This window comes from Nicotiana tomentosiformis, chromosome 1, assembly GCF_000390325.3.
Source record: "Nicotiana tomentosiformis chromosome 1, ASM39032v3, whole genome shotgun sequence".
NCBI classification, from domain to species: domain Eukaryota; kingdom Viridiplantae; phylum Streptophyta; class Magnoliopsida; order Solanales; family Solanaceae; genus Nicotiana; species Nicotiana tomentosiformis.
Window position 1 is genome coordinate 110,924,216 of NC_090812.1, and position 11,484 is coordinate 110,935,699.

An 11,484-nucleotide genomic window follows, 5' to 3' on the forward strand; every position below is an offset into this window, starting at 1 on the left:
TTATCGCACTAAACTGTTCGCACTCAAAAATCGTACTATTTACTATTATTGATCAAGGTGGAATATGATATTGCAAAATCCTCAAGATTATTAATTAATGAGTTGAAACCGTGTTATTGTGACATCTTGTTGGACCGTTAAGCCTTGTACCTTTCAACTACATCTTTGGATATGAGTGTTTTTCCACTTATCCCTTTTTGTGGTCCACTTATATATGACAACCCTTTTGAGTTAAAAGCTCAAAAATGTTGAATTCTTCTTGAAACCAAGTATTAGACATGACAACATTTCATAATTCCTTTGTTTGCATTCTACATGTGATACTTGTTTGTTCACTTCCATTAAAAACCACATCTTCAGCAAGAACTGAAGCTGAAGCTCTTGTCAAATGGAAGAGTAACTTATCTCCTGCTTCTTTCTTGGATTCTTGGTCCATTTCCAGTTTCAGAAACTTGTGTAATTGGACAGCTATTGTTTGCAATACTGGTGGGACACTTTCTGAGATCAATCTTTCTGATGGAAGCCTCTCGGGCTCTCTTGATGAGCTTGATTTCACTTCATTCCCGAGTATCACGAGTTTTAATCTCAATGGCAACAACTTCAGTGGATCCATACCTTCGAATATTGGCAATGCCTCTATGCTCACTTTCTTGGACCTGAGTAACAATATCTTGGAAGGTCTCATACCAGAAGAAATTGGGAAGTTAACACAACTTGAATATCTCAGTTTATATAACAATAGTTTCAATGGTGTTATTCCCTATCAAATTAGCAATCTTCAGAAGGTAAGGTACTTGGATCTTGGATCAAACTTCTTAGAAACTCCTGACTGGTCTAAATTGAGGAATATGCCTCTGTTGACACATATGAGCTTTGGTTACAATGAGCTGAGCTTAGAATTCCCTGAATTTGTACTCCGTTGCCATAATCTGACTTACCTCGATATCTCAATAAACCATTTGAATGGTTCAATACCAGAAACAGTATTCACCAACTTAGACAAGCTTGAGTACCTAAATCTTTCATCCAATTCATTTGAAGGTTCATTGTCACCAAATTTTACCAAGTTGTCCAAGTTGAAAGAACTTCAGCTTGGTATTAACATGTTTTCTGGCTTAGTTCCTGATGAAATTGGTTTGATCACTAGTCTTGAAGTTGTTGTACTTTTCAACAATTCATTTCAAGGAAATATTCCATCTTCTATAGGCAGACTCAGAAATCTTCAACACCTGGATCTTCGAAAGAATCGTTTGAATTCAACTATTCCTTCTGAGCTAGGCCTTTGTACTAATCTTACCGTCTTGGCTCTAGCAGAGAATTCCCTACACGGATCATTGCCTCCATCTTTCTCTTCTCTGACCAAGTTATCTGAATTGGGGTTGTCTGATAATATTCTTTCTGGTGAGATCTCAACATATTTCATTACCAATTGGACTGAGCTGACATCTTTGCAGCTTCAAAACAATTCCTTTACTGGGAAAATTCCGCCTGAAATCAGTCAGTTGAAAAGCCTCAAATATCTTTACCTCTTTCATAACAATTTCACTGGTTCCATTCCCTCTGAGATTGGAGACTTGCAAAACTTGTTGGAACTAGATTTCTCTGACAACCAGCTTTCAGGCACAATACCTCCAACCATCGGAAACCTAACCAATCTTATAACGTTGCATCTTTTTCGCAATGTTCTCAATGGAACCATTCCTCCTGAGATTGGGAAATTGACATCTCTTCAAACCCTTGATATCAATACCAACCGACTTAGTGGTGAGCTGCCGGACATCACTTCTGATCTCAGTAGTCTGAAGCTTTTTTCTGTATATAGTAATAATATCTCAGGCAGCGTTCCTGAGGACTTTGGAAAGAACAGTCCTCAATTGTCCAGTGTTGGCTTTTCAAATAACAGCTTCACTGGTGAACTGCCACCTGGATTATGTAGCCAGTTTGCTCTTGAAGAGTTCACAATAAATGGGAACAAATTCAGTGGGAAGTTACCAGATTGCTTGAAGAATTGCACAGAGCTAAAAAGAATAAGGCTTGAAGGCAACAACTTATCTGGTAATCTTGCAGAGGCATTTGGCGTGCACCCGAATCTTGTTTTCCTTTCTCTCATTGACAACCAATTTTCAGGTGAACTCTCACCTGAATGGGGGAAATGTGAAAAACTCACAAGTCTAAGAATGGATGGAAATAAAATTTCTGGTGTGATCCCAGCTGAGCTAGGGAATCTGAGGGAGCTGCGCGTGTTAACTTTGGAAGGAAATGAATTGACCGGTGAAATTCCTTCTGAACTGGAAAAGTTGGGCCAGCTCTACAATCTCAGTTTGAGCAAAAACAATCTTACAGGAGGAATCCCTCAGTCTGTTGGAAATTTAACTAAGCTCCAGTATCTTGACTTGTCAACAAACAAGTTAAGTGGTAACATACCGGTAGATGTTGGGAAGTGCGAGAGCCTGTTGAGCTTGAATCTTGGCAATAACTCATTATCAGGTGTTATTCCCTCTGAACTTGGCAATTTGATGGGGTTGAGTATTCTTTTGGACCTCAGTGGCAATTCGCTATCGGGAACAATTCCACAAAACTTGGCTAAGCTGACCTCATTGGAGGATCTCAACCTCTCACATAACAACCTCTCAGGTAGAATTCCTCCAGCATTATCTGGCATGGTCAGTCTTCAGGAGATGGACTTTTCCTACAATGAGTTTTCAGGACCAATTCCAACCGATGGAGTATTTCAAGGAGCGGCTGCTAAATCTTTTCTTGGAAACTCTGGTTTGTGTGGAAATTTAGAAGGATTATCCTCGTGTAATTTGGCTACCCTTGATGAGAAGTCCAGAAACAAGAATCAAAAGGTCCTTATCGGGGTACTTGTACCGGTGGCCTGCCTCATACTTTTGGCAATCATTTTTGTTGCATGCCTTGTATCTCGAAGGAAGGCTAAGCATTACGATGAGGAGATCAAAGCCAGCCAGATGTATGAGAATTCAGAGTCTCTCATTTGGGAAAGAGAAGGGAAGTTTACATTTGGTGACATTGTGAAAGCTACTGAAGATTTCAATGAGAAAAACTGCATTGGAAGAGGAGGCTTTGGAAGTGTTTATAGAGCAGTTTTGCCATCTGGGCAGGTTGTTGCAGTCAAAAGACTCAACATGTCAGACTCAAGTGACATTCCTTTGACAAGTCGTCGAAGCTTTGAGAATGAGATTAGAACTTTGACAGAGGTGAGACACAGGAATATAATCAAGCTCTTTGGTTACTGTTCCAAGAATGGGTGCATGTACTTGGTTTATGAGTATATAGAAAAAGGTAGCCTCGGGAAAGTTCTATATGACAGTGAGATGGTTATGGAACTAGGATGGGGTACAAGAGTGAAAATTGTGCAAGGAATAGCACATGCACTTGCTTACTTGCACCATGACTGCTCCCCACCCATCGTGCACCGTGATGTATCGCTGAATAACATCTTGCTTGAGTCAGAGTTCGAGCCACGACTCTCTGACTTTGGCACAGCAAAGCTGCTAGCTTCAGAATCATCAAATTGGACTTCAGTTGCTGGTTCTTATGGCTACATGGCACCAGGTATTTTACTCATTAGCTTATGCATCCATATTTCTGTTGGTTTTTCAGTATGCTCATTGGAAGAATGCAGGCAGATATTCACTTTTGAACCCTTGCAATTCCTTATTGGATCATCTAATTTCAGTGTCCCTGATGCAGCTAGTTTTCTGCTTAACAAGCTTGTGACAGTTGATATTCTTACTTTAGAAACGAAAAATGTTTCAATAACATTTGTTTGTCTTCTTGTGCAGAGCTTGCCCTTACCATGCGCGTTACAGAAAAATGTGATGTTTATAGTTTTGGAGTTGTGGCTTTGGAGACTATGATGGGAAGGCATCCGGGGGAGCTTTTAATATCATTATCAGCAGCAACAACTTTGTCTTCAGAAATTCTTTTGAAGGATGTTCTTGACCACAGACTTCTACCACCCACTGGCCACCTGGCAGAAGCAGTGGTTTTTGTAATCACGATTGCTTTTGCATGCACACGTACCACTCCTGAGTCACGACCAACCATGCGTTCTGTAGCACAAGAATTATCTGCTCAGACTTTGCCTTACCTTCCACAGCCATTGGGGTCAATAGAAGTGAGCAAACTAACAAGTTTCCAGAAATAGCAGAAAGTATGAGATAACAAGCCTGATGTATAGTGAAAAATGTACAGGCTGCAGAGTTCTAGTGTTAGTGTCTGTATAGTTTCAATGATGAAACATTGGAGCTGGCCGAATTATTACGTTGTAGGTGCACTTTTCTCTAGAGAGAAATAATATTATCCTGTTAATCATGATAGTTAGATCTCAAAGTCTTATACTTTAATCCTAATTATATTGATATCTTAACTTCCAACAACAAAAACGATGCCTCAATCCTTAGCAAGTTAGAGTCGGCTATATGAATCCTCACTTCTTCCTTTAAGCTCAACTCATATCAACATCATACCCAATAATAGAAAGGGGGAAAAAAGCCAAATATATATAAAAATAATAGCAATAATAATATTAGAAATTCTCTAACTGATATTTAACTTCCACCAGGAACAAATAATAAAACAAAAGAAAACCACAAAGTCCTGCTTGGGGTTAGTAGTGCACTAGATTTCCATGTGATTTTATAACAATTTCTCCAAAGGAAGTGACTAGGTGTATGAAATATGAGCTTGAATACAGCCTCATAGAGATGAAAATTGAGGTGTATGTCATTAAAGATTATAGGAGAAGATGCTTAGCATCTTAAAAATCTGATATACATGGACAAGTTTGGATGCTACAGAGTGCCCTTCTCCTTTTCCCAGTCTTCGCTTTATTGCTAGCCAAAGCACTAGCAGAAAGATACAATGTGTTCACTTGCAATCAAAATAACTACCTAACAAAAATTGGCAAAGAATACATCACACAGATACCAGGTGCGGCATTTAGCATTCCACTCCACACTGCTTGAGTATAGGGCCCTTCTGTTTTGGTAGGAAAGGGTCTATTCTGACCCAAACCAGTGAGAATATTGAAGCAAGAAGAATTGACCATAGGACCACAATGGTGGGAGTCCTGTTCTGCCTGCCCATCAATCCCTTTAGGAAAGGATAGAGATGGACAATAACCCAAAAGGCGAAGAATAACTTTCCGAAGAGAGGACCCCATGAACCATAACCATTGTTGATGGCATCTGAAACACCAGCCACAACACCAACCATATTCAAGATGATCAGAGTGGTTGGTGGGATGAGGAGTGTGGTCCATTTGAAGAGGTAAAGCTCCCCAAACTCAGTGTCCTCAGCTGCTTTTGCTGTTACGGTAAAGTTTGTGTCTACACCAGCAAGAACTTTAAGAAGGCCTTGGAAAACTGCAAACAAATGTGCTGAAACACCACCAATGACCCAAAATTGCTCGTTACGCCACCAGGCCTCAATGCTTACTCCACTCCATCGCAGCTCGAGTACGCTTGTGACTATGATGGAGAGGAAGAGAGCCATGAACCAAATGCTTGCAAAGTTGTTAAGCTGCAAAAAGAATCATGATCTTTGCATTAGAGAATTAAAAATTAATCTTCACTATTATTGAACCAAATGACTTAAAAGTTCGCTTACTGTTGGGACGATAAATTTTCCAGTGAGAAGGCATACAGCTGGAAGGGTGCAGTAAGCTAGCAGAGCAATGGAAGTGAATGGGTAAACAATGGTGTTAATGTATGCTAGCCTTTCCAACAATTTAAGTTTACCACCCCAGGCATACCAAAGGGGACAATGACGACTCATGAAGATTTCAACAGAACCAAGAGCCCATCTCAGGACTTGGTGCAATCTGTCTGATAGATTGATTGGAGCTGATCCCTTAAAAGCTGCTCTTTTCGGACAGCAATAAACTGATCTCCATCCTCTGCAGTGCATCTTGAATCCAGTCAAAATGTCCTCTGTGACAGAACCATAAATCCACCCAATCTGTCAAGAAAATAAGATAGAAAAGCAATTAGTAGAAGCTAGCGAAGCGACCATCAAACCAATAATAGAAGCTAGCGAAGCGACCATCGATAACTCATTATGATTCTAACCTCTTTGCCCCACTCAGTTTTCTCTTCATACCCACAGCTAATAACATGAATGGCTTCTTTTATGAGTGTTGTTGGATTTGTCCCTTCAGGAAGCCCACCATCTTCCATGAGTGTGGAAGCTATGAAAACTGGGGACTGCCCAAATCGTTTCTCAAAGTTCTTTTGGGACATAAGAGATGATTTCTCAAGCTCATCATATCCTTCAAGTCCTTCTTCAATTTCCTCAAGATCGAAGACAGGTCCAGATGGCTTCCTAGTGTAGTTCTTTCCATTCATTGTTCTCTTTTTCTTGCTATATAGTCCAAGTAAGGACTTGATGCTCTTCTTCTTGGACTTGGACTTGGGCTTTCTTGAACCACCACAACAGCAGCAGCACCAACTAGGCCAGCAATCACATGTCATCTTTGGCCGCTTCTCTGAAACAGGTGGATCATAGCCGTATAATGCCGGCCTGTTGAAGACACAACCTGTTCCAACATACACTGGCCCTTGAATGCCATCCAGGCCTTTCATGTTGATCTGTCGCCATGAAGAAAAAGAACTCATTAAATACTGAGAATAAACCCTTTGTTAACCACATTTCTGCGTTTAAACTTACATCAAAGAAGACAACATTACGGTTGGCATATCGATCATGGCGATCAATACCATCAAATCTCTGGGGAAATTGGACATAACAGAGCTTCTTTCCAATTTGTGGGTCCATTAAAAAGCACATGGCTTCTCTAACTGCCTTGCTGTTGTTAAGGTAGTGATCACAATCCAAGTTCAACATAAATGGTGCGTTCGTCAGCACTGCAGAGACTCGAACCTATTTAGAAAAAACAGAATCAATTACATATAACACGACGAAGAAGACTTAAAAGAATGTCAAGGAAGCCAGCCAGAAACTAATACTAGTACGAATTACTAACCAAAGCATTCATGGCACCAGCTTTCTTGTTGTGTTGATAGCCTGGTCGTTTCTCACGGGAAACATAGACAAGGCGGGGTAGCTCTTTTCCTTCAACGTCAAGTGCACCTTCACTACCAAGATAAACTTGAATCATACCAGGATGGTCTCTGGTATTGTTACCAGGCCATGGAGTTCCGTCTTGCATTACCCATCCTTCTTCTGGTTTTTTCTGAGCCTTTGCCACTAATGCATTAATTCTTACCTTGAATTCTTCATATTCTCTCTGCCACAAGATAATGACTTTTCAATTTGCAGCAAATATGATTTAGCCAAAGAAACTTAAACCCCTGATAAGTGATACTCCTTCTATCCGAATTTATGTGACACTTTCCATTATGGGACGTCGGATAATGTTTGACACGATTCCATTTAACGATGTAATTCAAATTAACTATTTATACAACACGTCTACTCCGATACAGTCATATAAAATGAGACAAATGAAGTACTAAGAGATAGATACCTTCATGGCTCTGCGGTCCTTGACAAAGGTAGGCTGAACTTTATCTTTCAAGTAATCAATCTTTTCATTGAAATAGAAATCAGGTGCTCGAGGCTCTACGTTATATTTCTTACAAAATGGCACCCATCTCCTTGCGAATTCCGCCGTTTCTGCTAATGCATCAAACAGCAGCATTGAGGCACCATCATCTGATACGTAACAGCTGACCTTCTCAACAGGGTAATCAGCAGCCAAGATTGACAGAACTGTGTTTGCAGTGATAATAGGAGGCTCCTTAAGTGGATCAACTGTACTCACAAACACATCCACTGGAGCTAAACGATTCGGCTCGCCTTCACGCTCAAACCTCAATGTCAAGCGATCAAGGTAAGTTTCACGGTTTATGGGTGACCATTTGGGGAACTGATCAAGTATCCATGATAAACCAAACCATATTTCACATATTACAGAGATAATCCATAATGGATAAGCATCATAGGCTGGTGTTAAGATCCGGAAATGGAAGAAGAATCCAAGAACTACAAGCCTGAGTACAATGACTATGCGATATGGACTAATTAGGCTTGATGGAAGTGGAACTTTTCGCCAGAGTGGTTGCCGAGCTTCAGCCAAACTGCTTGGAAATTATTGAAATGGTTAGAACATTGAAATCTTCTGCAAGTTTTATATGCTTAATGCTTGATCTGTTTCAATAGATTTTGACCCAATTTGTTAGTCATATTACATATACAACTTCAGCAATTAGCAAGACTTCAAATTCATTCAACTATTCTAATTTTAACAATGTAATGTCTTCATTACCAATAAAAAAATTCAACTATAAGGTTTCGGCGACAACCATTTATTATCATCAATTATAAGGGATACTTGACTAAATTAACTCTATCTCTTCCTTAACTGAGTAATTGATGATTATATGCCTACTTGGAGTAGTAAGGGTGAAATTAGAAAAAAAAAAAACTTAACGCATTCTTGATTTTCTAATCACACACGTAGAACTTGCGAAAAAAAAAAGAAAAGACTTACAGATAGTCATCATCTTCATCAGCTTGATCATTTCCACCATCACCCAATTTGCTTACCAGACCTCTCTTTTCTTGCCGGTTCTTCCATTTCTCAACTCTTTCCTTCCATTCTGCGTCACCATAAGTTTCTTTTTGTTCATCTTCCAAATCCTTCCCTACCACTGTAATTTAAGTCCCATTGAAAAGACATGCTTCATTAAATAGGAGTATACTAAAGCGCAACGTACAGTTACTTGTTATTTGGAAAAGAATAGATAGTTTTACCGCTTCCAGTGACGGACTGATTATAAGCAGCGCCATTTGCGTGGTGATGCTGTTGATTATAGTCTCCATTCTCCTGCCAACATACAAACACATGGGGTTCAATCCATTTCTAATATTGCATGAAGTTTAGAGGTTGCAAATATTAATGGGTGGATTAGGTCAAATTTGAGCGGATTCAAATCAATAAATAATGGGTCATAATTCAAGTCCCCTAATTTTTCCGTTTTGCTTTTATTAGAGAAAAACGTGAAAGCTAATGCATTTTACTATTTTCAAGTTCTTCCAAATTTACATAATTATTAAAGGTTGCATTTTGACCAATAGGGTTACATTATTTGACCTGATTTTAATATAATGGATCATTTCGAATTCAATTCATTGGATCAATTCAAAAGGTAATAATTCAATTCGTTTAAACTTGGAAGAGTTAGACAAGTTACTAAAAAATTGGTCGAGTTTTGGCACCTCTATGCCACATGGTAATAATCGACTAGGTTTTCTCTAGTGCTATTTGATGACATAAAGTAAAATGGTGTTTTTTCGTTCAACTAGAAAAGAGAAAAAAGAATAAAGTTGGTGATTGTTGAAATGAATTAAGTATTTATAACTAACCGAGTGCGGGTGGTTGGGAGAAGTATGATGATTCTTGATCTGAAATTCTTGGTCAAAATCATCATGATCAAAGTCATCTTCATCATCACCTGCAACTCTAGGACAACCTAAACCATATTGCAGAATTTCAAGATCAATGCATCATATATATGAAACAGGTTTTGATGGCCATGCATGCATGCATACACATATTAATTAGATGATGGAAAATGCGTCCAAAAGAGAGATCAAAGCAAACAATTCAAGTTTAATTCATATCTACTGATGACAATATACACAATTTTTGCACTATCAATGAAAGTTAATAGGATATTATGGATTCAAAATATATACACTACACTATTAAAATTGAATTTTAACCAATAATTACAAGTTAGTTAGTATTACTCATACTGAATTACATGTAATTGAACTAATTTTGTACAAAGTAATTACATAAAACTAATTAAACACATAAGTTATTGCTTTATCATCATATCACCTTTATGACGCTTATAGCGAGAATGACAGTGAGGGCAAGACTGATTGCCTTCACTCCTCTCATACTCATAACATGGCCTGCAAACTGGGAATCCACACTCGCTACAAGCAACAAACACCTCCCCGTTTTCCTTCACTCCAATCTCGTCTCCACAAATTTTGCATATCTTCTTCAAAGCTGCTGACTGATCTCTGGTTTCTGCTGGCTGAGGTCGCTGCTGCTATATATAAAAACTCTAAATCATGTTACCAAACAAAAGAAAATATATAAGGGAGAATTAAGAAGAAATAAAAATATTACATCATCCCCAGTGTGGAAAACATGAAGTTCACTACGAGAATGAGAACCAGCCATTGTGTTAGATGATGCCACTAAGGCAAATGGGGGGAATGAGCAATGAAAGGGAATGAGTAGAAGAGGGTATAATAAGGAGAAAAAAATGATAGGAGAATGTGTACTTTTTGGTGGGAGGTTCAGATTTCTCACCAACTGATAGTTGAAGGGTCATTGGTTTGATTAGAAGAGACGTTACTTGGACAGGTAGGACGCTCGCTTCTTCTACATGCTAATTCTCTTCATAAACACATTTTCTAAAAATTTCTTTTTCTTCTCTGTATTTTTTTATCCTAATAAGATGGTAGTAGTGATCATAAAATTATTCTCTAATTATACGGAGTACTAATTAGATGGCAGTATTGTATGATTAATGGTTAGGCTGTACATAGCTTTGACACAAAGGTATCCAAAGTCGGAACCCCTGACATCCATTGATATCTGGATATTTATTACTCCATGCGTTTCAATTTAGACGAGCTAGTTTGGCTCTGCACGAAGTTTAAGAAAAAAAAAAACTTTTGAAACTTGTGGTCTTAAAAGCATGAATGGTAGCTTTGTGGGGCCATAACATTTGTGTGGTTATACAAGCTTTTCATTAAGGGTGAAATGAAGATTTTAAAGTTGAATTATTTCCAATCGTAAAAATGTGTCATTCTTTTTGGAATAGACTAATAAAGAAAGTGTGTAATCTAATTTGAAACAAAAGGAGTACTAGTAATTTGTATTTAAATATTAGTATATTTTACACTATTAGTGTAATTTTACTTGTAAAGTCATTCTCTTGCTTTTGTGTTTGTGCTAGATCATGGTCTGAACGAGCTGCACATACACCGTAGAGCATATTTGGTTGTAATGGGTCATTTACCATATTTTATAGGTTACGAATAACAAGTTTGCGATACAACATGACCGGTCTAACCACTGCTTTATAGAACTTACCTTAAGTTTCGGCTCTTTTTAAAATTGTCAGTGTATATTAGTTAAATTCAACTTATTTTAAGGATTTAAGTTACGCCAGACAACTGTTAATGCTTATCATAAAAACTTAGATGTAATTAACTTGACATGATCATGTAATTATTTGATCAGTGTCAGTCATAGAATTTAAAACTCTTGTTGTAATATGATAAGTTGGTTTGAAATGGATACAATCTTTTCGAAAGTCCCTTTTTCAATTTTAAAAAAAATTACTCACTACTCCTGGAATTCCTAAGCCTGCTTCAACATGATAAAACCATTATCTTTAACAAAGA

General features: G+C 38.2%; 2 protein-coding genes across 4 annotated transcripts; one reads left to right on the top strand and one right to left on the bottom strand.

The window, feature by feature from the left end:
* Positions 1–223: 223 nt before the first annotated feature.
* Positions 224–4,341, top strand: LOC104085690 (MDIS1-interacting receptor like kinase 2-like). Its single transcript, XM_009589791.4, has 2 exons — positions 224–3,576; positions 3,807–4,341. The coding sequence occupies exons 1-2, from the start codon at positions 279–281 to the stop codon at positions 4,169–4,171; spliced, it is 3,663 nt and encodes a 1,220-aa protein (XP_009588086.1). The 5' UTR covers positions 224–278; the 3' UTR covers positions 4,172–4,341.
* A 384-nt stretch (positions 4,342–4,725) lies between these two features.
* Positions 4,726–10,345, bottom strand: LOC104085698 (cellulose synthase A catalytic subunit 4 [UDP-forming]). Of its 3 annotated transcripts, none has more exons than XM_009589801.4 (11): positions 10,196–10,345; positions 9,896–10,115; positions 9,415–9,521; positions 8,803–8,875; positions 8,540–8,699; positions 7,514–8,126; positions 7,010–7,273; positions 6,694–6,906; positions 6,096–6,614; positions 5,635–5,985; positions 4,726–5,547 (listed from the first exon to the last, which is right to left on the bottom strand). In XM_009589801.4, the coding sequence occupies exons 1-11, from the start codon at positions 10,247–10,249 to the stop codon at positions 4,966–4,968; spliced, it is 3,156 nt and encodes a 1,051-aa protein (XP_009588096.1). In that variant the 5' UTR covers positions 10,250–10,345; the 3' UTR covers positions 4,726–4,965. The 3 variants fall into 3 exon arrangements, with proteins under 3 accessions (XP_009588096.1, XP_009588107.1, XP_009588113.1); XM_009589812.4 differs by having other exon boundaries at positions 9,896–10,112; positions 10,196–10,339; XM_009589818.4 differs by having other exon boundaries at positions 9,896–10,109; positions 10,196–10,297.
* Positions 10,346–11,484: the final 1,139 nt, after the last annotated feature.